General features: G+C 34.5%; 1 protein-coding gene across 4 annotated transcripts; it reads right to left on the bottom strand.

Annotated features, from left to right (window-relative positions):
- Positions 1 to 10,424: 10,424 nt before the first annotated feature.
- Positions 10,425 to 19,165, bottom strand: LOC107927780 (TNF receptor-associated factor homolog 1b). Of its 4 annotated transcripts, XM_041088149.1 has the most exons (13): positions 19,044 to 19,165; positions 18,276 to 18,483; positions 17,645 to 17,756; positions 17,322 to 17,410; positions 17,155 to 17,223; positions 16,950 to 17,079; positions 16,231 to 16,389; positions 15,512 to 15,860; positions 15,083 to 15,195; positions 13,210 to 13,357; positions 12,478 to 12,950; positions 12,190 to 12,394; positions 10,425 to 12,070 (listed from the first exon to the last, which is right to left on the bottom strand). In XM_041088149.1, exons 2-13 carry the CDS (start codon positions 18,436 to 18,438, stop codon positions 10,691 to 10,693), a joined length of 3,390 nt encoding a protein of 1,129 aa, XP_040944083.1. In that variant the 5' UTR covers positions 18,439 to 18,483; positions 19,044 to 19,165; the 3' UTR covers positions 10,425 to 10,690. The 4 variants fall into 4 exon arrangements, with proteins under 4 accessions (XP_040944083.1, XP_016714382.2, XP_016714383.2 ...); XM_016858893.2 differs by lacking the exons at positions 17,645 to 17,756; positions 19,044 to 19,165 and having other exon boundaries at positions 10,484 to 12,070; positions 17,155 to 17,227; positions 18,276 to 18,403; XM_016858894.2 differs by lacking the exons at positions 17,645 to 17,756; positions 19,044 to 19,165 and having other exon boundaries at positions 10,484 to 12,070; positions 18,276 to 18,354.
- Between the last annotated feature and the right edge of the window lie 6,661 nt (positions 19,166 to 25,826).

Here is a 25,826-nt window from a genome sequence, read left to right as displayed (position 1 = left end):
AAAGATGGGAAGGTGCGAATGTGTGTGGACTACAGAGACTTGAACAAAGCCAGCCCAAAAGATAATTTCCCACTGCCTCATATCGATACCTTGGTAAACAACACGGCCGGATACTCACTGTTCTCTTTCATGGATGGCTTCTCCGGGTACAACCAAATTAAGATGCTTTCTGAAGACAGGGAAAAGACCACATTCAAGCCATGGCAGCATTATTCCATGATATGATGCATAAAGAGATAGAAGTTTATGTTGATGACATGATCGCAAAATCCAGAACAGAAGGGGAACACGTGCAAGTTCTGAGAAAACTGTTTCTAAGGTTAAGGAGGTTCCAGCTAAAACTTAACCCAGCCAAGTGTACTTTCGGGGCTAGAGCAGGAAAATTGATAGGATTCTTAGTCAGCGAAAAGGGAATTGAAATTGACCCAGACAAAGTTAAGGCCATACAAGAATTACCTCCGCCAAGTACTCAAAAAGAAGTTCGGGGTTTCCTAGGAAGACTAAATTACGTCGCTCAATTCATTTCACAATTAACTAAGAAATGTGACCCCATATTCCGTCTTCTTAGGAAACACAATCCAGGTGTATGGGATAAGGAATGCCAGAAAACTTTCGAAAGAGTTAAACATTACTTGTCCAACGCCCCAGTACTGATGCCACCTTGCCCTGACAAGCCACTGATACTATACTTGGCAGTATTTGAGAATTCCATGGGGTGCGTGCTCGGCCAACATGATGAGTCAGGACGAAAAGAAAGAGCGATCTATTATCTCAGTAAGAAGTTCACTGAATGCAAAACGAGATATTCGCCAATTGAAAAATTATGTTGCGCATTGGTTTGGACTACTCGGAGATTGAGACAATACATGTTGTACCATACGACTTGGTTAATCTCAAAGTTAGACCCTCTGAAATACATGATGGAGTCAACTGCTCTAAACGGAAGGATGGCCCGATGGTAAATTCTACTATCTGAATTTGACATAACCTATGTGAATCAAAAGGCTGTAAAAGGGAGCGCGATAGCAGATTTTCTAGCAAGTAGAGCCCTGGACGATTATGAGCCTTTGAACTTTGATTTCCCAAATGAGGATCTGATGTATGTGGAAACTACTGAAGCAAGCACACAAGAAGGCAATACTTGGAAATTAAATTTTGACGGAGCCTCAAATGCCATGGGCAACAGGATTGGGGCAGTCTTGGTATCTCCAAACGGTGATCATTATCCTTTCACTAGTAAACTAGATTTTGATTGCACAAATAACATGACGGAATATGAAGCATGTATCATGGGAATCCGCGCGGCTATGGAATGCAAAATCAAGGTACTTGAGGTATATGGGGATTCGGCATTGGTAATTTATCAGCTCAAAGGGGAATGGGAAACAAGAGACCCTAAGTTGATTAGTTACCGAAGGATAGTCCTAGAATTGATTGAGTTTGACGACATCACCTTTTGTTATCTCCCACGAGACAAAAATCAGATGGCCGACGCTTTAGCTACATTGGCTTCCATGATCAAAGTAAATAAACCAGAGGATGTGAAGCCTATACAGATGAGCATTTATAATGCTCCAGCCCACTGTTGTAACATTGACGAAGAAGAAGAAAAAAGACGACAACCCTTGGTATCAGGATATATTGCGATACGTGAAAAATCGTGAATACCCAAACCAAGCAACTGAGAATGACAAGAGAATGTTGAGGAGGCGGGCCAGTGATTACGTCTTAGATGGAGAGATCCTGTACAAAAGAGGAAAAGATCAGGTGCTGTTAAGATGTGTGGACGCTGTGGAGGCCAAGCAGATCTTGGAAGAAGTCCATGATGGTATTTGTGGAACACACGCTAACGGTTTCACAATGGCCAGACAGATCATGAGATTTGGATATTATTGGTCTACCATGGAAGGAGACTGCATCAAATATGCTAAGAAGTGTCATAAATGCCAGATTTACAGAGACAAAAATCATGTGCCTCCATCACCTCTTCACGTCATGACTTCCCCATGGCCTTTCTCCATATGGGGCATGGACGTCATTGGGCCGATATCGCCAAAGGCTTCAAACGGACATCGTTTCATTTTTGTAGTGATTGACTACTTTACTAAGTGGGTAGAGGCTACTTCTTACGCCAATGTCACAAAGACAGCTGTCAGCAAGTTTTTAAAGAAGGAAATCATATGTCGGTATGGAATGCCCGAAAAGATTATATCTGACAACGCATTAAATTTGAATAATAGCATGATAGCAGAGGTTTGTAGTCAATTCAAGATCAAACACCACAACTCATCGCCATATCGTCTGAAGATGAATGGTGCGGTGGAGGCAGCCAATAAAAATATCAAAAAGATTGTGGGGAAAATGACTGAGACCTATAGAGATTGGCACGAGAAGTTGCCATTCACCCTCTATGCTTATCGAACGTCCGTCAGGACTTCTACCAGGGCAACACCATTCTCTTTGGTTTATGGAATGGAGGCAGTGCTACCAATTGAGGTTGAAATTCCCTCTCTCCGAGTCTTTTCAGAACTAAAGTTAGACGAAGCAGAATGGGTCCAATCCCGATATGATCAGCTGAACTTGATTGAAGAAAGGAGGTTAAGAGCTATCCGTCATGGTCAAATGTACCAGAAACGAATGATGCGAGCTTACAATAAGAAAGTTCGTCCTAGAAACTTCCATGAAGGGGACTTGGTACTGAAGAAGATCCTTCCCATACAAAAAGACTTCAGAGGAAAGTGGATGCCAAACTGGGAGGGACCTTATGTAGTAAAAAAGGCCTTTTCAGGAGGGGCATTAATTTTAACTGGGATGGATGGCAAAAGCTTGCCCAATCCTGTGAATTCGGATTCAGTGAAGAGGTACTTTGCCTAAAAAAAAAAAAGGAGAGGCCAAGGCGAAAACCCGCAAAGGGCACCTTGAGACCAAAGGGGTTTTGAATTGAAAACCCAGGAATGGGCAATTCAAATTTTCGATCAAAGATGAGGCATAGAGTAGTTTTGTCTTCTCCGAATTAACAAGAAGGAGAGATGCTACATTTTGGGGCATCAACAAAGTCTTTTAGGACTTCTAAACACAGAGTTTGTGCGGAGAAGCTCATGCTGCGATATCTAGGGCACCTGTTTTTATCTTATTTACATCTTAGCAAAATTTGCTATTTGTTCATTTAGAGCTGCTCTCAATAAAGTTCCATCTTATTCATTGTGATAATCTTTTTCATCATATCTCAGCAAAATTTGCTATCTTGATTGATTCATTCATTTCGAGCTTTGCTCTCAGCAAAATTTTATCTTGTCCATCTTGATAATCTTTTCCAAGCATTTTTCATTAAATGATTACTGGACTGATAATATTCAAGCAGAAGGAGTTCTATATATTACTCTGAAAGCTTCTAAATAGTACGAGGACCTGAAATAGGACTATTGTTTAGAACTGACCAAACTTAAGGGTTAGAAGCATTGGAGGAAGAATAGTCTAAATTACAACTATTTCCTTAGTTTTTTTTTTCTGTCAAAGATACCAGCTGAACGAGAAGGGGCGGTGATAGAACCTTTAATAAATTTCGAGTAATGACAACCTAAGCATTTAAAAAGGGATCATTCTCATGACATTCTGCAAATATCATTCATACACATCTAGTTAGGAGCATTTAATCCACTCTGATCATGTCATCCTAAACACTAGGCGTAAATAGGACCATAAAATTGATTTTTTAGGTCATATTCCCAGAGAACAGATCAAAGGAACAGATCCTATACCCTTGAAGTTGCAATGGGATGGATCGAAGTCATTAAAGCAGATCTTGTCTTCCCATATTGGTGGCGAAGTAGATCGAAGAAAGCAGATCTTGTCTTCATGTATTGGCGTGAAGTAGATCGAAGGTAGCAGATCCTATCTTCCTATATTGGTAGGAAGTGGATCGAAGATGCAGATCTTGTCTTCCCATATTGGTGGCAAAGTAGATCGCAGAAAGCAGATCTTGTCTTCATGTATTGGCGTGAAGTAGATCAAAGGTAGCAGATCCTATCTTCCTATATTGGTAGGAAGTGGATCGAAGATGCAGATCTTGTCTTCCCATATTGGTGGCGAAGTAGATCGCAGAAAGCAGATCTTGTCTTCATGTATTGGCGTGAAGTAGATCGAAGATAGCAGATCCTATCTTCCTATATTGATAGGAAGTGGATCCAAGATGCAGATCTTGTCTTCCCATATTGGTGGCGAAGTAGATCGCAGAAAGCAGATCTTGTCTTCATGTATTCGCGTGAAGTAGATCAAAGGTAGCAGATCCTATCTTCCTATATTGGTAGGAAGTGGATCGAAGATGCAGATCTTGTCTTCCCATATTGGTGGCGAAGTAGATCGCAGAAAGCAGATCTTGTCTTCATGTATTGGCGTGAAGTAGATCGAAGATAGCAGGTCCTATCTTCCTATATTGATAGGAAGTGGATCCAAGATGCAGATCTTGTCTTCCCATATTGGTGGCGAAGTAGATCGAAGAAAGCAGATCTTGTCTTCATGTATTGGCGTGAAGTAGATCGAAGGTAGCAGATCTTATCTTCCTATATTGGTAGGAAGTAGATCGAAGATGCAGATCTTGTCTTCCCATATTAGTGGCGAAGTAGATCGCTGAAAGCAGATCTTGTCTTCATGTATTGGCGTGAAGTAGATCGAAGGTAGCAGATCCTATCTTCCTATATTGGTAGGAAGTGGATCGAAGACGCAGATCTTGTCTTCCCATATTGGTGGAAGTAGATCGAAGAAAGCAGATCTTGTATTCATATATTGGTGTGAAATAGATCGAAGATAGCAGATCCTGCCTTCCTATATTGGTAGGAAGTGGATTGAAAAACAGACTCTATCTCCCTGTATTTGGCAGAGAAGCAGATCGAAGATGGCAGATTTTACCTCCCTGATTACAGTGGAGTACATTGAAGCCAGTAATCTTATTTCCCTGGGCAACAGTGGAATAGAGTGAAGATTACAGATCTTATCTCCCTAAGCAATAGTGGAGCAGATCGCATCAAGTCTTATCTCCCTAAGCAGTAGTGGAGCAGACTAAAAACACAGATCTCATCCCCATGGAGTCGTAACAAAGTAGATTGAAGCTACAAGGCATATCTGAAGTTGCCGTGAAGTGGATCAAAGCAAGAAGACGCAGTGGACTGAAATGAGGTTACTTGAAGAATATAAGCACCATAAAATCAAGACTCGGTGAGACCGGGCAAAATTGGCCTTCTTAGTCTTTGCTCTGTTCTCGTTACACGACAACAAGCAAAGAGGGGCAGCTGTACGAGCCCATTTTGCCCAGGCCCATACCTACCAAATAAAAAAAAACAAACAATCAAACCAAACCCCCCCCCAAAAAAAGCTAAAAGCCTAATGGCCCAACACGTAAACAATTCTCAGCCAAAAAAGGAAACAAAAACCCTAGCCGCCACACCTGGGCCCGCCACTACTAGCTGTCTGCCACTGCCACCTGCAATTATGGAAAAGCAACAGGGGCCACGCACGAGTTACTGTAGCAAATAGTAAAAAATTATTATTATGTTGTAAAAGCCATATCAATATGCTGGTTAAAAAGGGGGGAGGGGAGAGGAGAATCGAGGGGATTTTAGAGGGGGGATTTTCTTTGTAAAAGAACCCACATCAGAAATCAAAAAGAATAGAAATTTTAAAGGGTTAAATCCTTGTTATTTACTCTTCGTTTTTTTTCTTTTTATTTATTTGTTTGTTTTATTCTTTTTTTCCTTTCTTTTGCAAATCTATTTTAAATAACTATAAAATCAAAAGCAAAAAATAAGGGGAGGAGAAACTCATAGGAGTTGGCCGTGACCGTGCCGCCGGGGGGTCTCTCCTTCATCGTCGGCCGTCGATCTTTGTGGCTGTGGCGGTGGCGCTCCAGGTGTTAAGAAACCCAAGAGTTGGGTGTTTGAAAGAAAGGGGTTTTAAAAAAAAAAGGAGAGACTCTTTCAGTTTTCGTTCTAGCAAATCTGAAAAGTAAAAAAAAAAATTGGGTTTTATTAACCATTAATGCGCCGTTTGGTGGGGGATATTGTGCATGCTTTGCCCTAATGGGTAATTTATGCATTTAGTCCCTCCATCTTGCGTGGAAGTGCAATATAACTCTTTATTTCTTTTAGATTTGGGCTGCAAATATGGCGTCTGTTTCAATCTGGTCCTTGGACCATGCGCAGACTCTCACTGCGTTTTGGGATTGGGAATATCTCCCTAAAGGTCCCCCATGTCCTCGCCGCCTTTTATTTCAGTCCCTTTACCACATATTTCATATATTTACAGTTTGGACCCCCGGATTTTGATTTGATTTTAATTTCATCCTTTAGTTCATTTAATTATTTTTTTTAGAAAAGGGGAGTTCCTCTATTATTTATTTTAAGTTATATATATATTTATTATTTACCTAATATCTTTCTTTTATTTGTATTATTTGATTTAAGTCATTATATATGCACATACATATTCTTTTATAATTTATATACATGTACATATTCTTTATTTATTTTAAATATATATTTTTATATTTCGTATTTTCTACATGCATATATATATACTTATATATTTACATATTTTAATTCATATACTTATAAATGTATGTACACACTTACGTTATTTTATTTTTATAATATACATATTTATATTTTTTTGTCTTTATGTAATATATATACACACATGCGCATGTTCTTTATATATATGTAATTATGTTTTCATATTTTATAATTCTTATACATACACATATATATATACGTATAGACATACATATTTTCATTATATATATACCTACATAGTTTTTTTTTTTTGTATTTTAAATTTTTTAAAATTCATACATACATTTTTAAAATGTTTATAATTTTATTCATTTCTTTATTATTATTGTTTTACTTTATGTTTATTTATTTATTTATGTGTCCATTATTATTTTTAAAAAATGTTTTCGTTTTTTATTTTGTTTATTTACTTGTTATTGTATATAATTGATTTTTTTATATATTTATTTTTGTTATTTTTGCTCGCATTATCGTAATTGTTATTCCGTCACATCAATTTTTACCCAAATTCGTAAAAAAGGAAAATTTTGGAAATAAAGGCAATACTCGATACTTGGGATCTTCGAGAGAATTGCGCCCTAACGTGCTGGGTTCTAATTTTCTGTTGAATCTAAAATACTCGAGAATGCTCTTTAATAAAAAACATAAATAAAAACTCATTATCGGGATTTCAATATGTTGTGTCCTGACGCATTGGATGTGACACGTGGTTTTCTCGATATGATGATTTTTCGAAAGTAAAGGCAATATTCCGTATTTAGAAAATTCGAGAAAATCGTGCCCTAACTTACTGAGCTTCGATTTTTCTCGTTGATTCTAAGTAATCGAATATCCTTTTAAAATTAAAATAAATGAGGTTTAAATAAAGAAAATGAAAGGCAAGTTTACTCTCAAAAATATGAGGTGTCGTGTCCTAACTTACTGGATATAACATCTTGTTACTTCGAGATAAGGAGGCATTTTCCATTTTGATTTATTCGAGTATTTTTAAAATAACACGATATAAGGAGGGATCATATTTTTAAAATTCTTTTCGAGTTTTTAATTTTCGACATTAAGACACTAACTAATTAACTAGGTACCAATTTTGGGCGTATCGAGTGTGCTAATCCTTCCTCGTGCGTAACCGACTCCCGAACTCATTTTTCTGAATTTCGTAGACCAAACTCATTGTTTTAATCAAATTAAATTGTTTATTAAAAACAACTGCTTTTAAAGGTGACCCGATCACACCTCATCAAAAAAGATTGGTGGCGACTCCCACTTTCGTTTTCATTTTTCAAAACCCAAGTCGACCCGTTTTCATCAAAAAATGGTGTCAACAAAAGGATATTCAATGGAACTTATAGTCAAGGTTAAAAGTATATATTAATTAAAATATAGATTATGTTTAAAAGAAAAATTAAGTCTTGAACTCCATATGTTGGCTTGATGGTCAAGGTGTTTACCGTCCTAAATATGACTTGAGTTAAAGTTGCGTTGCTGTTAGGATTTTGTCCTCCTCTTATAACTCGCCAAATAATAAAAATAAGTCTTGAAATTAATAACATTTGGTTTCTTTACAACATTTACGTCATTTTGTAGTTTTCACCCATTAATTTGATGAAGTATCGATATTTAAAATTTTATTATTTTACTTAATATTTTTGTTTAAAATAGTAATTCAATTCTTTAAAAGATTGATGGTCAAATTCGATTTTTTTTTAAGAAGTTTGTCGAAACCCCTTTTTTGGTTATCAACTTTTTATTTTAAAAAACAAAAATGAAGTTGCCACCAATTATTTCTATGAGGCGTGATCGGATCACCTCGTAATTTTAATAAAAGATTTGACTTATCAAAATGATTTTCAGTCTACAAAAATCCAAGAAATGTGTTTGGGAGTCGATTAAGCACGATGAAGGGTTAGCACTCTCATGACGCGCAAAATTGGTACCTAATTGATTACTTGATGTCTTAGTGTCGAGAATTAAAAATTTGAAGAGAATTTAAAACATGATCCCTTTTTGTATTAAGACATTACTTAACTAAATTAAATTTAATAGAAAAGGCCTTATTCTGAGAAGAAGGATCATGCCCCGTGAGTTAGGAAATGATGCATTTAGTTCTCGAAAACCAGGACAATCGTCGTTTGATCGTTATCTAAATCTTGTTTTTTGTTATTTTAAATAGGATATTCGATTATTTCAATTCTAGGAAAATGTCATACTCCGTAAGTTAGGAGCACGACTTCTTCAAATCCCAAAAATAATGAACATTGCCTCGGTTTTGAATATTTTATATGTATTAGGTAAAACGAGTATAACTTTTTAAAACCTTGGCCTTGCCACTTCATCAAACCCTCGTCAGAACCCTAGTGGGTTCTGAGGTATTCGGGTGCCGGAGATGGTCTCTAACGGCAATAGAAGACGAATCGACAGGTAAAAGATTTTATTTTTATTTTTTATTTACTTGGAATCTAAAAATAAAACGAAGTAAATCACCTTTTTTAATGTTTGTATCTGATTTTTCTTTCTTTAAAAAAATCCCCCCTTACAATCTATTTATTTAGGCCTTTTATAGTCGATTGATTACATTTTATTTTATTTTCATCTTTTTTTGATGTTTCTGCTACTGTTTGTTTCTTTCTCTTTGCAGGTGGCGGTGCGCGGTCAACGGTGGGACAGAGACCCTTGCCTTTGTCGTTTTGGTGCAAGGGCAGTAGAGGAGCAGGCCTCTGGGAATGGGGGTCTTCAGGAGGAGTCCTTGCTGACGTGGCAAGGAGCGGTGCGACTGGGGCTAGGGTTTTTTTTAAAATTTTTTGAAAACTTAAGGTTATGGGCTTAGGGTTAGTAGTTTGGGCCTTGGTTATTGGGTTGGGCTTGTAATTTATTTTTATTTGTTTGTAATTTGGGGCCGAGCAAAATTGGGCCGTTACAAAATTGAATGACAAATTTAACTAAAAATTATATGAATCAAATTGAAAAAAATCTAAACATTAAAGGTTAATTTTGTCATTATGCCTTCAGAAAACCAAATAATTTTTTTGATAAGAAAGTATAATAAGGGTTAATTCCATCAAAAGTTTTCAAATTTTCTCCATAAAATGATCTCTAAACTTCAAACGTTTTAATTGAATTGTAAATATATAAAATTGTATTAATCAAGTCTTTCCGTCAACACAACCGTCAATTTAACTGTTAAATGTGAATTTTAATCTAATATTGTGCATATTTAAAAAAAAACATACACACATAGACCAAATTATAAACACTTGTGTGCCTACCACATTAACAACTTTAATATAATGTATTAAAAAAACATACAACACCACTAATAAACCCATCAAATCCAAACTGTCTATACAACAAGCACATATGTAAATACATATTTGATCTGCACGTTTAAATATAATCAACATGAAATTTGAACAAACATTCATCTAAGCTAATAGGTTGATAAGGCTTAACTGGATACAATACATATACTTTGAGGACTTAATGAAACACTTTAAAATTTAGAGACCAATTTAAAATCTAGATTATAGTTTGAGGATGTACTATAAAATTAACCCTAAACGAAAATTTATCCCATAAGAAACAACACAAGCTTCATTTATATATATATATATTACACTAACAAATGAAAGTAATCAATAGTTGCAAAGATAGATCACAACCCAGAAGATTAACTCTTCAATCTTCTGGTTTACTAATGCTTTCGGTTCATGTATTCTTTGATCAAATAAAAACTGTCAACTATGGCCATGTAAAATTCTCTCTTAAAAGAACATAAACCACTGAACTAAGCTCCGAATTCTAGGGTTCTTATTTTTACTTTTGTATGGACGAATCTGAGAAAATCTTATCTGGAAAAACACTGCATATAAAAACACTGTCAAATCATTTTAACATTCAGTTGATGCTGAGTGGGAATGGGAAACTGAAACCATAAAATCTGAGCCAAAGCTTCATTTCTAATAAAAACTAGAAATGCTTGGTGCAAAGAGAGCAATAACACTTTATAATATGTTCTTTTTCCCTATGCGAAGATTACAAAATCACTCCAAATCTAAGACCCAACAAACACGTTATTACATCAAATAGGTAACAATCGAATTTGTGGGCGAACTCCGTATTGATTACCTTTTTCATTGTCCATTTGAAGGTCGGAATACTGTTGCATACCCGTTGACACCGCATGCCAGATTAGGATACTTGGCATTGTAGTAAGGGTAACTGTCACCATTTGTGTTTCTCATCTGAAGTAACGATAAATGGGCTGAGGCCATCGGCCATTGAGTTTGAACCAGTCCATCGATTTGTCCGTTGGTGTAAGGTTGGACGTTTGTTTGGGGAGTAAATTCCCTCGGTGTATCAATATGGTTGCCTGATGAGCTCTTAAAACTGTGCTGGAGCCCATCATCATGGTAGCTCCGTGCTTGTTCAAACCTGCATGAGCCACATGACGATCCCATCTCACCTGACATGCCCAAATTGGATGGAAAAGAAAAATGGCTGCTTAATAAATGTGACCCATTGCTAAGAACATGGAAGCCTCCGGTCCTACCTATGCTCCCAACGTTGTGTTCCTCATCAAGCAAGTCATTGATGATATCAAGATGTGGAAACTCGTCTGCCAAGACACATTGGCTCTGACGTCCAGATGTACAGGATGGAAACTCATTTGAAAAGTGTTCTCGGGATCCATTATACAGAGACTTATACAAGTTAAGATTTTGGATCTCACTAAGAGATGAAGAATGATCCAAGTGCATACTTCTAGTGCCATCCCTTTGAGATTTGTCCATCCACTGGGATGCATTCAGCATGATATTCCTATCTACCATGCCAAAAGGAATGTCTGATTGAACAGAATTTGGCTCTATCCTATCGGAGCTCTGAGGTATATACACTGGTGTAGATACCAAGGGAGGTGTTTGCGAGTATGCTGGCAATGGATTGACCCCTGAGCTAGGGGAGTTAGGATGAGTAAAATCAGATGAACTAGAAGCAACATGATTACCCATTATGGCGTTTCTATAAGATTGAGGAACATAACTAGTAGCTGCGGATGAGTCGGGACCTAAACAGCCAGCTGTACTAGTTGTGTGAGCAATCAAAGGAGTTGCTTGAACCAAAGAAACAACAGGAGCAGTTGGCCTGGGACCAGGAACTAGAGGAGCACTGGATGGCCTAGACATCATAGGTTCTTGTGGAGTCGTAGCTTTTTCAGTAGGTTTCAAAGTTGCAGGCTTCTGAGTCTCGGACTTCAATAAACCATTCATTTGGAATGATGTGCTAGAAGGTGCAGGTAGATCACTCCGTTGTAGGCCATTTGATGATGTCTTCCTAACTGGTATAGAACCTACACTGCCAGAACTCCTGTATTCTGACCTGAACTGAGCAGTAGGTGGCGGACTTCTGGGAGGGCTTCTTGGAGAGGATGGTATAGCAGTCGTCTTCTCTTTAGGTCTTTCCAAATCAACCGGATCTTGAATGATTGGCTTCTTTTGCAGCAAAACTTCTTCCTATTACATTGACAAGATAAATATCAACCATGTAGTTGATAAAGCTAGAAAGTAGTACAATTGTAAAGTAACACAAAAGTTAAAAGCTTAATGAGAACATAAATATATAAATAGACCACCTTCCTAACAGCATCCCGCTCAACCCACTTTCTTTGATCTGATAATGAGGGAATGGTAGCCTCAGACACGGATTCGCCAGCCTTACTACTTTGAGAAACATCATTTCGGTCCCCAGCCTCTAATGCAGGACAAGAAGAAGGATTACCAAATTCTTTAATCAAAATATTGCCGTCACTTGATGTTTTACTTTGATGATCCTTTCCCCTACAAATTTGAAGTGCCAGATGAGATAAATACCTTGTCTTATTATTTTTTAAGCATGGAAAGAAACCTATGCAACACTTTACCTGCTTGGTGATTTTTTGTTGTGGTTGTTTGAAAATGAGTTCCCTTTATAGGGGCTCATAACTGCTGATGATAATGAGTCTGTTAAACACATTGATGAACTATCTTCCATTATAGATGGGCTTTTCTTATCAGCTACTCCATTTTGTACACAAGATAGTCCAGTTATGCCACTGCTACTGGATCCTATGGGAGGATGAATTTCTAAAGTATCTGTATCACAATTAACAGGACTAGCCTCTTTGTCTACTGAGTCGTGCGGAAAAACTTCAATGGCACCATCAACTGAGTCGGAGACATCAGAAACATCACCTAGAACATCAGCCTTTTCACACACTGGTTGTTGCTCCACCATCATAGAAGCTTCCTTCCCATCCTCAGGCTGGCCTTCTTGGTGCTTTTCCTGAATTGCGACAATAGCCTTCTCTTCCCTCCCCTTATCTTTGCTTTTCCGATTATTCCGCTTTTGCTTAGCCTGCAGTATGAAACAGAGGAAAATGTGATGCATTCAGAACAGGAAGAAAAACTTTACAAATTTATTGTCCACCCTAAGTAAAATGTATATATACTTGAAATTGCTTCCAAACGTAAATCAAAGGATTGTTCTGACAATCACCAGAAAAAAAATAGAATTCGAAAATTTTTGTTTGGCTCAGGTGGTCAAAGGAGAGTGTTTATTCTGATATCTACTTCAACCATAAAAAAAAAATGAAAAAGAGCAAAAGGATTTATACCTGTTTTTTCTTTGACTTTTTCTCCTTCTCAGATGCTCCTTGTTTAGCCTTCTGCTCACTTTCAGCCAGCAATGCAGCTTCTTCACGGATGAGTTCTTCTTGCCTTCTCAAAGCAATAGCCTCCTGATAGGCAGCTTCTATTTTATTGCTGTATGTAAGAAAAAAAATTTAGGGCATATACGGGTACAGATGAGGAAGTACCAAGTATCATCCATTAATATTCCTTGGAGATTGCAAAACAGAAGTTCTAATCACTGAAAATTAAAAATACGAACTTTCCAATAAGCTGACAAAAAAAGGTAATAAAATCATGACCAACTACACCACCACCTAACTTTGTGCACATAAACCATCAGAAAATAAAATAATGCCCTATTTCTAGAGAGAGCTATTCTAACCAGTAATTTTATGAGATAATATATTGCCCTTTCCCGCTGAAAGAGAATATACAGTGGTACTAAAGCACTGACATCCTGGATAGTGTTTTCATGGTGACCAAACACATCATGCAGATATAGAGATGACCTGTGATAGAACGTAAAATCCCAAGTCCCGATGAAAAAGTTACAACATTGATTTCATAAGAGAACTGCCTAGTAAACTAAATTCTAAAGCAATAGCTGACAAATATATAATAAGGAACCATAATGATTTTTTGTAAGCATTAAGAAAATCCTAAGTAGAACATCAGTAACTGCTCAAACCAAATTTACAACAAGGTGATTCCTATTATGGGTTAATATATAAATTGTCCCCTGACTATTCCTCTTTCCAAGACTTGGTACCTATAGAAAAAATAAGTAGTGTAAGATTAGGTATTGAAACTATACTTCTATAAACCACAGTAGTCCAACATTTATGGTTTAATGGAATGTCATTCTTTTACCAATAAAAACACAACACATGGTAACTTCTACAGATCAATACTTTAGAAATTTAAACCCTAAACCTTAAAATAAATAATATCCTTTTTTGGATTTAAAATATTTTATTTTCAAAAATATGGGGAGAGAGAAGTGAGAGGGAGCCACCAGCAACTGACCAGCCCTTCTTCCACTCCACCCTTTCCTTTCTTCCTCGTTTCTCATTTTCCAGATTTCCCTTCTTTTGTACTTTCTCACCCTGCCACTGATCTAGCCAGCCCAAGGTAGCTCAACAGCCAGGTAATCCTTCCTTTCTCTTCCTCTTCTCTTCCTTCTCTTTCCAGATTATTTATTTCCTATTAAAATTCTATTTTATATTTTATTTTAAAGATTAGAAACAAATTGCTAATGTGGAATTAACTTTGACACTGGACAATATAGATCGATCAGTCCATGTCAGCATTTATGTAAGACAATGGGTAATTTAGCTGATGGAACACAGATTCAAGTACCTAATTGTAATTTTTCCTTTAGGTACCAAATCATGAAAAGGGGTATACTTCAAGGGCCAGTTTACATATTAACCCTTCTATAATTAAAAAACAATAATTTAAAATTTGCAATTCTATGAATAAGAAAATGTCTTGGAAAAAGTAGAAGGAAAAAGATCCATCGAAGTTATACAGCAGATCTTATCAAATATTTGCCCTCCTTTTGCTACTTTAAAACTGTCCAACGTCCACAGAAAAAAATTTTACTGTACATTCAAAAAACTTTCAAGCGCATAAAAAACACTTTTCTCTTTCTCTTATGATTTCCACAAACCAAATGGAGCAACTTATTCAGCAGATAATAATACATAACACTCCCTAGAGTCCATTATTTGATAAGAGAAACAAAAAAAACTTTAAATCCATGTGCATGAATTACGTGTATATATATAGTGGGAAATCCTAGTAACAAGGACAGATGCCAGTATTAGTTGAATGCAAAGTCATAAAATATGGTACCTGAAAATATGAGCTAGAACAAATATTTCCACTGTCCTGCGACCTAATTCCGTAAGACGCCTTTCATCACGTTCAATTGAATTCTTGTTGAGATTCTCTCCAGAATTTCCGTCCTACATAAATGAAAAGACTGAATAAAACGCTATTTTCATACCCCCAAAAAGATCAAATTAATATGCAGGGAATGCTTTGTTTATTGATGTAAAAAACAAAAACTTTCATCTTCCCCAGAGAAGCACACGGGAACATCATTAGCCTATAGGGAAGAGAAAGCATCAATTCTCATTGAAACTAAGAAAGAAATCATGTGCGCGAATAGAAGTAAAATATTCCACTAAATATGTTTTCAATAATCTAAAACAGACTTAAAATGGAACCCATGTAATGTTCTTACTCATTATACCTTATCATCAATATTCAGAAGCTTACCTTTGTTCGGTTCTGAGGACCTTTCTCATCTTTTGGAGGTAGTGGTTCCAAAGTAGCTCGCTCTAGGAGAAGTAGCACATCATCCACTAACAAAAACATATCTTTTTCAATATGAACAATTGGAGCTGGCATTTCTTCAGCATCAAATACTTTTGACTTCACTTTCTTGCTCTTGCTCTGGCCTTTTAGAGCCTTCAATCCACTATAAAGTGAATCCATTACCAATGTAGATGTCACTTCTTTCTCTGTAAAAAAGTGCTTCACAACTACTTTCAAAATCACATCTGTTTTCTCCTTGGACATTCCATGCCTGTTATTTTGGTCAATCCCCAACCAGAAGGCACGGAAGCTGCAACAGTTGCAAACAATTGGTTGGAGAAAACAGGCAACAAAAGGATATAAGGTGATGACAAGAAGCAAAATCACCAAATATATGCCATTAACACATGAAGAGCCCAAACAAAAATTCACTAAGTCAAATATTATCAGGGCCACCTTTGATAACGTATGAAGGAATTTGAAGCAAAACGAACAAAGATGAAAGTTTAAGCAGAAAACCGGGCAAGGGTAATAGAAAGAAACCAATTCATAAGAAAGCCCTGTAAAAGAAATGCACATTCAAACATACCTTTCAAAAACAGATATGGCACAAAATTAAAACTCCTATCCAGTGTTGTACATGTGTAATGTGTCATTAAAGCACCGTGCAATGCATTTACCTTAACCACCTAGCTTTGTCCCCTATCAACCTCCCTAGCATTTGTCGTCTGTCATCCAAAAAACGGCGACAAATTTGCTCTACATTTGTCAAATATACTCTAACAAGTTCTCTTCTATACTGACAATCAAGACAACGGAAAGGGTGGTCTGCTTTCTCCCTACAAATCCAAAACAAAATATTAAATTTGCTTATCAAGATGAAAAAAAACCTAAATCAGGTGTACAAAATTAACACAATGCATCAACTTGACTGTAACATACCATAATGACATAATTCCAAAATATAGAAACAACTCTATGCAAGGAACCTTCTCTAACCATAATAACATCATTACTAAGCCAACTTTATCGTAAAGAGCCAAAGATAGCTTCTTTTTTTTTGTTTCATAGATAATTGGTAGGACTTAGCTATACACCATAAAGGCTATCTAATAACAGTATGAAAGGAATAGTCATGAAAGCATTGTATGAAGCACTACAGGCAGAAGTTTGCTTACCATAAATCTATGTTACTCAGACTTAGGTATGAGTTTCGGATACAAGTATGTGTCTAATACGGATATGTTTAATTTTTTTAAGTTTTCCATGCATTTGGAGGGCTCTTGGAGACTCATATCCCTATATCCATGTCCAAATATATGTCAAATACTAGTGCCTGATACAGGCATGTCAAGAAAAATGAAGAGTGGGAGCAATATAGTCATTAATTACTGATTACTTGATAACTTGAACTTGAGCTTTTATGATAAGTGTGTCAGATTCTATGAATCCATCATAAACTTTTGACAGCTCCATAAACTTTTTCCATCCCCAATCATGCTCTTTCTTCCAGAACCGATGTAAAGTATCTGCAATCCAACAACAAGTTACACATAGTTCACAATCTGTATTAGCACCATTAAAAAATTTTTGAGCCAACAAACCTGAATATTTTGATTTCTTTGGATCTTTATTCACGACAGCTATCGTAAACTGTGCAAAATGACCCCAACCTGTCTTAGAATAGAAATGAAGACCCCTATAAGTACAACAACTAAATAGAAGATAAATGATGATAAACCCAATTTCTAGTTTACAGATAATATTAAACCTGGAAGAAGTTTGTCATGATTAGCAACACAGAGAAACAGCGAGAGATGGTTGCAAACATCACAGCCTTGTGGATAAATTAAAATGTACCTGTAAACCATGGTAAATGGATAAAAAAAATAGTGAATTTGCCATGCTAAAAAGACATGTTTCTTTCTACCAACAATATAAAGTTAAAAGATTTATCTATTTGTGTGCGTGAGAACATATAAACCACATAACATTCCAATATGATATAAAAGAATAAGAATTCTAGAATGACAACTATGGATTTGACCAAGCAAAATAGAAACATAACAACCAAAATGATTTGAAACCCCATACCACTTGTAGCTGCCAACTTCAAACGCATTACTGCGAAGTTCTCGTTTGTTAATTTGTGAAAAATTCTCTATCTTCCATGTATACTTTCCATATAATTCAGAAGGTTTCAGTCCTATAATAGAATTAAACTCACCTTTAGAAGTTTAGAAAACAAGAAACAGTTTATACTTAAATTGACAATACAAAAAACTAATAGCTAAAAATACTTCTTGAAGTAACTGCTAGCTCAGTTTAATCTGTGCTTTAAAAAACTCAAAATGTCTAGAGCAAGCATCATCCAAGTTATTATATTCACCTCTCTTTTATAAAATTACGTACCTGTTTCAACAAACCTAATCCACCAATTGAAATTATGATATTAAGTAATTTATAAACACTGGAGAATCCTCAGTCCGGTCCCTATATCTAGACAAAAGGATGCAATGGATTACCCAAAACTGAATGCAAGCCAATTTTTTAACCATGCAAGTCCAAGATTTTTAATCTCTAGGTTTATATATAAAGGTTACAAGTTTCGATGTAAGACATAGATAGACTTTATAACGGCAGAGAATAAACATACAACATACAAACTCATATTCAAAAGAATAAAGAGCATTGAACCGAACATGAAAGGGACTCAAAAGCATACCACCATCGTCGTCGTCGTCAGAGTCCCAGAAAGGGGGTGAGGTTGAAGGTGTTCCATTTTCAACCTGCTCGGAAGACCGCCACTCTACCAAAGCTTCCCCTGATCTTGATACCCCCTCCACAGACCCTCCCACTCCAAACTCCTCAGTTGAAACCCCAGCCATTTTGGTACATTAAAACTGATTCGCACACTCCTTGAATGCCACTTGCTACACAATCCAAAACCGAGATAAGAAACCACTGAAAATTAGTAAGTCTTAAATCTCACTTTCAAATATAAAATCATTAGAAACACCATTTCCATATAGGCATCAAATGCCCCCTACCCATTTTTTTCACCAAAGCACCCTAAAACCCAAACTTAAAACTACAATTATATCAAAATTCTTACGTCCGTTTACAATTAAAATCACCAAAATTACTGGAAAACCAACTGAAAGTTCTTCAAATTTCAAAAAAATTGTATATTTAAAAACAATGCCTAATTTAATTAGACAGAATCAACGACCGCAATCAATCAAATTAAAATACAAAATCAACAAAAAAAACTAATTAAAAATCTTAATAAAATCAATAATCTTAGCTAAAAAAACGAACCAAACAGAATCTTATGAATCAACTCATACGACCCAGATTAATAAATTATCCAAATAAGACCCAATTAACCCCCTAAATAGAAATAAAAGATCAATGGATTGAAAACTCCACAAATAAAAGAAAATTCAAAATGACTCGGACGTCATGTAAAGATAGAATGGTGAAAACGAACCTAAAAATGGAAAAATCAATAGAGATGCTTATTTCGGTTCAAATAGAGGCTATGACAACTCTACTGAGAGAGAAAAAGAAAGCAGAAAAAAGAGCAAACAGCATGAAAGAGGGAAGACGATTATTGTTATTGTTATTAAATTTTAATAAGATTATTAATATAAATAATAAATAATTTAATCATATTTTAACATAATTATTATTAAATATAATTTAATAAAATTCTTAATATTAAATATTCTTACATGAATTTTGCTAAAATCATAATATATAATACTATAAAAATAATATATAATCTACTTTATTATTTTTAAACCACAATAATATTTAATGTGCTAAAATATCATTAGTGAAATAAATAATTTAATTATTTTAATTAAACATATAATTTAATTAGTTTTATGCATTTAATTATTTTTATTTTAACAAATGCATTATTTAATAATTTAGAATATTAAAAATAAAAAATATCCAAACAGAATGAGAAATTTTGACAGAAACTTAAGCATAAAGCATTGATATCTTGCTCAACAAACAAAACAAAAACAGCAAGATCTTTATGAATAAATATGCTTAAGTAAAGACCAAATGAAGAAGAATTTTCTGAAAGGTTTCATTACATTTGAATGAAGGCACAATGCCATTACATATACCAAGCAATCAACTGGTCAAAAATAAGAAAATGTTACCTAAACACATACCTAACTCCACTAAGTGGCTTAGTAACTTTTTGATAAACATTGCTTGTACACTTGGTAAAGCTGATTTATCAATCTATCAGCACCTAATTACATCAAGCATATCAACAACTTAGTTCATATCTAACCAAATAATAAAATATCTATTTGAAAGTAACAAAACAGCAGCATAAGCTTCAGCTGCAACTTGCATGGCTCGGACAGCTTGGTCTGCTTCTTGGTCTACATGCAAGCCAACTTCAACAATGTCTCAATGATCTCTGTTGTATTTTCATAATTTTTTTACAAGTTAGCAGTAAAAGGTTTGGTTATCTGGAGACGGTAATAATATATAGCAGAGTTGAAGGAATGATGTAATGAATTGAAACAAGGAACAATGCAGACTGTAAAAGGGTACATATAGGTTGCTTGAATTGGTGGATGTAAAGTCCTTATTTCCTTTAGTTAAGCTTATTAATTGAATTGGTGATTCAAAGATGCATGAATTTCTAGCTAGCAGTCTGCTTGCCATCTCATTGGCAAACCTTTTATAAATAACTCTCTCGACAACTTCACAACTCATTTAAGAGATAAGGATAGTCCTCCCACATTTTAGACTCTTCTCCTTCCTTCACAAAGGCTATCAAATGGATAAACTTATACTCCTCATACTCTAGTTTTATAATTATATGTAACTTTAAAACAAAAACTTGATAATAAAATATAATTGTAAATTTTATAAATTTTATAATTATTCAGACCTTTTAAGCTGCTTTCCATCTTGCATAACACTTTTTCCAGATCCTAACACCATCATTAAAAAAAACACTATTGTTTTTCCTTGAACCAATAAACAACAATAACAAAATAAAAATCAAAATAAAAATAGCTATCATTCACCAAGATTAACAAGTTATTCCACAAACTAAAAGAACAAAGATAAGCATATTATGCGAGCAAAAAGAAAAAAAAAGAAGCAAAATATGCTATAGCCTATAGGTACATTTCGACATAAAACTTGCTGCCATACTAAAATCCATATCAAATTAAATAACCTACAATTTAAACAATGACTTTGCTCTAATACTGGGAAATCACATCAATGCATATCAAGATACACACTAAACATACAAGAAGAAAGACATCTGATATTGAAATACCATCAATCTGCAAAGATGATCTCTTTACAATAAAGTCTCTATAGCTATTCATACAAGAATATGTATAACAGCTTCGACTAACAGCTACTATTAACTCCTTAGCAGACTATAATGGATAGCAAATAGTTACAATTGAACCAATTGTATAACAGCTTCGACTAACAGCTACTCTTGACTAACAGCTACTGACTATCCTTAACAATGCAACAATGCTAAAACAGTGCGATCAATCTCAGGCATCCAATAAGAACCTTCAAATTTTGTCATACAAAGAAATACTAAGAACAACCCTCTACTTGGAGAAGCTAAATAATAGTTAATCCAAAACAAAAAGAAAACTAAAACTAACAGATGCTCCCTTTTCAAATAAAAAAAGAATAAACAATAGAAAATTGTATTCCATCTTAGTTAAGGTTATTCATTCAACCATCTGGGCTAAACCCAATTAGAAAAAGCAGAGAAACAGCATTTACAAACTTTCCAGTTCCTTTTCCTTGGTTTTCAATGCAACCAAACAGATATTTAACACGAGAAAGAAAAAATAATAAGAATTACCTGGGAAGATAAGAATTGAAACTGGTTGTCTTCTGGTTCAATTTTAGGGTATTTTATCAGCCCCTCCATTGATTCTTTTCATTTGGTTTCAACAAAATAAAAAAAATTTCAAGGAACTACAGCGAGAAATAAAGATAATGATAACATATATCCGATATTCATAACTCATCATGGATTCGACTGAAAAAATAACTAAACGAGCAGCAAAATTCAACGAAAACGATAAAGAAATAAACTGCTGATAGAAAGGTATTTGACTTACAGTTTTTGTGCGAAGCTGAGATCAATATTTTGGATTCGATCAAACAACAAAAATTTGGAGCTATAATGATACAAAAAGAAAAGAAAAGGTTGAGAAGGAGCAAATCGGTTGTAAAGAAAAAGAAAATAAAAGGTGAAGCCTGGGAGGGTAAAACAAAGAGGGTAAACTGAAGGATTGCCTAAACAGAGTAAAAAGGAGGTATTAGAAATCGGTGGATTTCACCGATTAGGTCAGTAATGGTTTAGCCTCGAAATAGCAATACATTAAACCAAACAACGGATTAGAGGCGTAATAAGTGGGGCCCACCGATTAGGGGTGTATTGCCAATACACTCAACTAAACATGGTGTAAGAGTTATACAATATCTAAACAATAATAACAAATAGTAGCAATATAATAGTGAAAAATAACAAGAAAATAGCAACAAAAAAGAGTAAAAAAGCAGCAAGAAAAATAATAGTTTTTTTTGCATATTCGAATATGGTTAAACCCGGGCCAAATGAGGCCCGACCCATCTTCTAAATAGGCCTTATTTTTTTGCCCAAGCTCATTTTTCAGACCTATATTTTTACTCAAATCCTCTCACTTTTCGGATGAGCCTTAGCTCGGCCCGTGAACAGATATAGTTTATATATACTACATTGATTATATATTTCTACATAACCTATAATTAAAAAAATCATATAACTTTTTTTTCACTCTTTTTCTTTAAAAATGTGTTGGTTGTTTAAAAAAATCTTACTCCATCTATTACCTCTAAAAGTAAAGGTGATTTTAATTTTAGTTTTTTACTTTTAATCGTGTTTTGATTAATATAGGAAATTTGTTGAGATAAGGTGTCACCATATCCATTGAGAAACTTCTAAATAATGAGGAGGATTTTAATTTTATACATTACTGTTGCAATGGGTCTCTTGGATCCTTTGACCATGGTGTTTTGGTTGTTCGAAGATGGTTATTAAATTGATCTGATGATGGTGGACTAAGATGCAACTCTTGTAGATTTAAATAAGGTAATGCATTTATACTTTATTTCAAAAAAATTTAGTGATATGGTTACCATCAATTTGTGTATCTCCTCCGTTGAGTTTATTTTGTAGACAATAGCATTTGTGTATCAAGTGGGGCTTATTTTGTAGGCAATGACATTTATGCATTAGTTTGTAGTGTTTTATTTATTGTTTGTACTATATGTCATATATTTATATCTATTGTTCATGATTCTTATCAATGATTCTACAGTTTAATTCAAATTAACTAATCAAAATACACAAATTTACATATGGTGTAACTTAAACCTTGAAACATTAAAATTTCCAGAATAACAATCTTACGTTTAAGTCAAAACCCATTGAATATGTAATTTTATTATTCAACTAATATGACACTTGCAAAATAAAATAAAATCAATGTGACACAACATTAAAAATAAAAATAAAATATATTATTACATGATATATCTTACTCACTACCAAAACAAAATGGTTAATATATCAAAAACTTTTTAGGTTTTAAAATATTACACTCCATAATCATTTATCAAATAGATTGATTTTGATATATGGACTAATCTCATCACTCACTACATTTTTATACAAGGAACAAAGATAATTGAAATACAAACACACATATAATAAAGTAATCTAAAGTTGATTATGTGATAATGTACAAACCAAGTTACTCTTTGATATCTTATTTGATATACCATACGTCGATAATGATAATAGGATTTATCGCAAGGTAATAAAAAATAAGAACACACAGATTTTACGTAGAAAATCTTTATCGGAAAAAAACCACGGATAGAGGAGGAAAAATTCGTTAATGTTGAAAAATAACAATACAAGATGTTTTTGACTATACACGTTTTAAGGGTTAAACAACCTTTTTTTATATAATTAATGTCTAATAGAAGAAGTACAGTCCTATACGAAATTCACACAACTCGAGCCGAAGATTCTCAATTGTGCCTCTCTATTTTATTTTTTTAACAAGTGAGTTTCACCTTAAACTTTTCAAACCAAATCAAACGGAATTAGGGTTACACAACTCTAATACTTTCAACCCAAAGAAAGTGTTTCATCTTTTTCGTTGCACCATTCACGTTATGTAGCTGCCTCTTTAAGATATTGTTGCCGTCCATGATAGAATTACACCACCAATGATTATCAACTTAGGAGCTATACTATTGTCATGATTGAAACTTTCATGAATGATTCTTTTATAATCCGATGTTTTGACGAGGATAGTTAAAATAGCAATTGGGTTACTTCTATTCCATCTAAGGAAAATGTTGTAAGTATTGGCATTCATACCTCATCAGGATGCTTGTATGGCAGCTCACTAAAGGGTGGAGTGATAATTCAAGGTGACCTAGCCATTACGAGGTTAGAATTTTCTTTTTAACCTGACCTCATCATGTGCATGGCGAGATCATGCCTTTGATATGTACCAATTCTCTTCTAATCAAAGTTCAAGGTTTAATTAAATTGAGTTGATGATCATCCTCCGATATTGATTCAACTTATCACAGTTTAATTAGTAGCTTAACCATAGTATTTGGTACCGTATTGATACTGACCATATCGGTTAAGATTTTGATGTTTTAGACATTCCAATGTGTTGCGCTGCATTTTGATCAATAGCGGTTTGTATTAATGTATACCGACTTAATTAATTAATAATTTACTTTTCTTTAAACTTTTTATTTTAAGTTATGCCACATGAGATCTGATATTTCATTTAATAGTTAAATTAATGGTTTTAATAATAGAATGATCTTATTGATATAACCTCAATGATTTGGGGATGTAATTAAAAAGTTTCAATGTTTGGGGACCAATTTAAAATGGAATTTATAATTTGGGGATGTACAGTATAATTAACTCTAATAATTTTAAAACTTATATTAAAGGGTGAAGCTAGAGGGTAGGCCTCTCAAGAAATTGCAAAGTTTTGAGTTAATTTAATGTAAAATTGGTTTTCGGACACTTCTAAAATTTAAAATTTAATTATGGCCTCTCTAAAAATGAAAATTTTATAGTTTAATCCCTTAAAAATTGTAAATTTTATGTTAATATAATCACGAAATTACATTTTTAGCTCTCTCAAAAAATTATAATTCAAATTTGGTCTCTCCAAAAAAATTTTATGGCTTCACCCCTACTTATATTTGCATATAAATATATTTATATGGAGTAATTAGAATGTATTTACATGGATATATATAATTTATTAAGAAATTAAAATTTAAACTATAAATATATATATATTTAAAAATATCAATAATCAAAATACAACTATACTAATACATATCAATACTAAAGAAAAGAATGTATGAAACTGTGATTCCACGTCATCTGTTCCCATGCAATAGTCAAGAATTCTTGGCGGTATCGAGTTGGAACAACCTGTTCTTCCTGAATCCCTTGATTCAAGGCCAAAGAATTTCCTACCGCTACCATATAACATTCATCTTGACTTGGGGATAAATAAAGCATCTGTGCTTTTTTTTTTATCTCGTAAAGATTTTATAAAAGGGACTTTCTAGAGACCTCCAATGACCAATCCTGGCATGAATTGCTAAGGATCCAATAAGTCCAACATTGATCCCTTCAGATGTGCCAATTGGGCAAATGCGTCCATAGTGATTAGGATGGATGTCTCGTATCCGAAAATTAGCAGTTTGCCCGATCAATCCTCCGGGGCCCAAATAACTCAAATTTCTCCCATGCACTATTTGTGTCAATGGATTTGTTTGATCCAAAACTTGAGACAATGGGTGTAATTTGAAAAATGATTCAGAAGTGGTTGTTAATGGATCGAAGTTACCAAATTCTGAGGAGTCGATATCAATTTATGCCTAATTGCTCCGCATATAGTTCCTCTAACTACATTTTCTAAACAAACGAGAGCCAATCCGAATTGATCTTGTAAGAGATCCGCTACAAAATGAATACGCTTATTTTTCAAATGATTCATATCATCAAGTGTACCCATTCCAAATTTCATTCCAATTAAACGATTCGTAGCGGCCAATATATCTTGCAGTAAAAAAAATGTATTATTCTGAGGTATATTAAGATTCAATTTCTGGTCCATATTTTGTCGACCAATCCTTTCTAATTCAC

This window comes from Gossypium hirsutum, chromosome D02 (assembly GCF_007990345.1).
Source record: "Gossypium hirsutum isolate 1008001.06 chromosome D02, Gossypium_hirsutum_v2.1, whole genome shotgun sequence".
Lineage (NCBI taxonomy): Eukaryota > Viridiplantae > Streptophyta > Magnoliopsida > Malvales > Malvaceae > Gossypium > Gossypium hirsutum.
The sequence above is the reverse complement of the archived record's forward strand: the minus strand, read 5'-3'. Positions and strand labels throughout refer to the sequence as shown.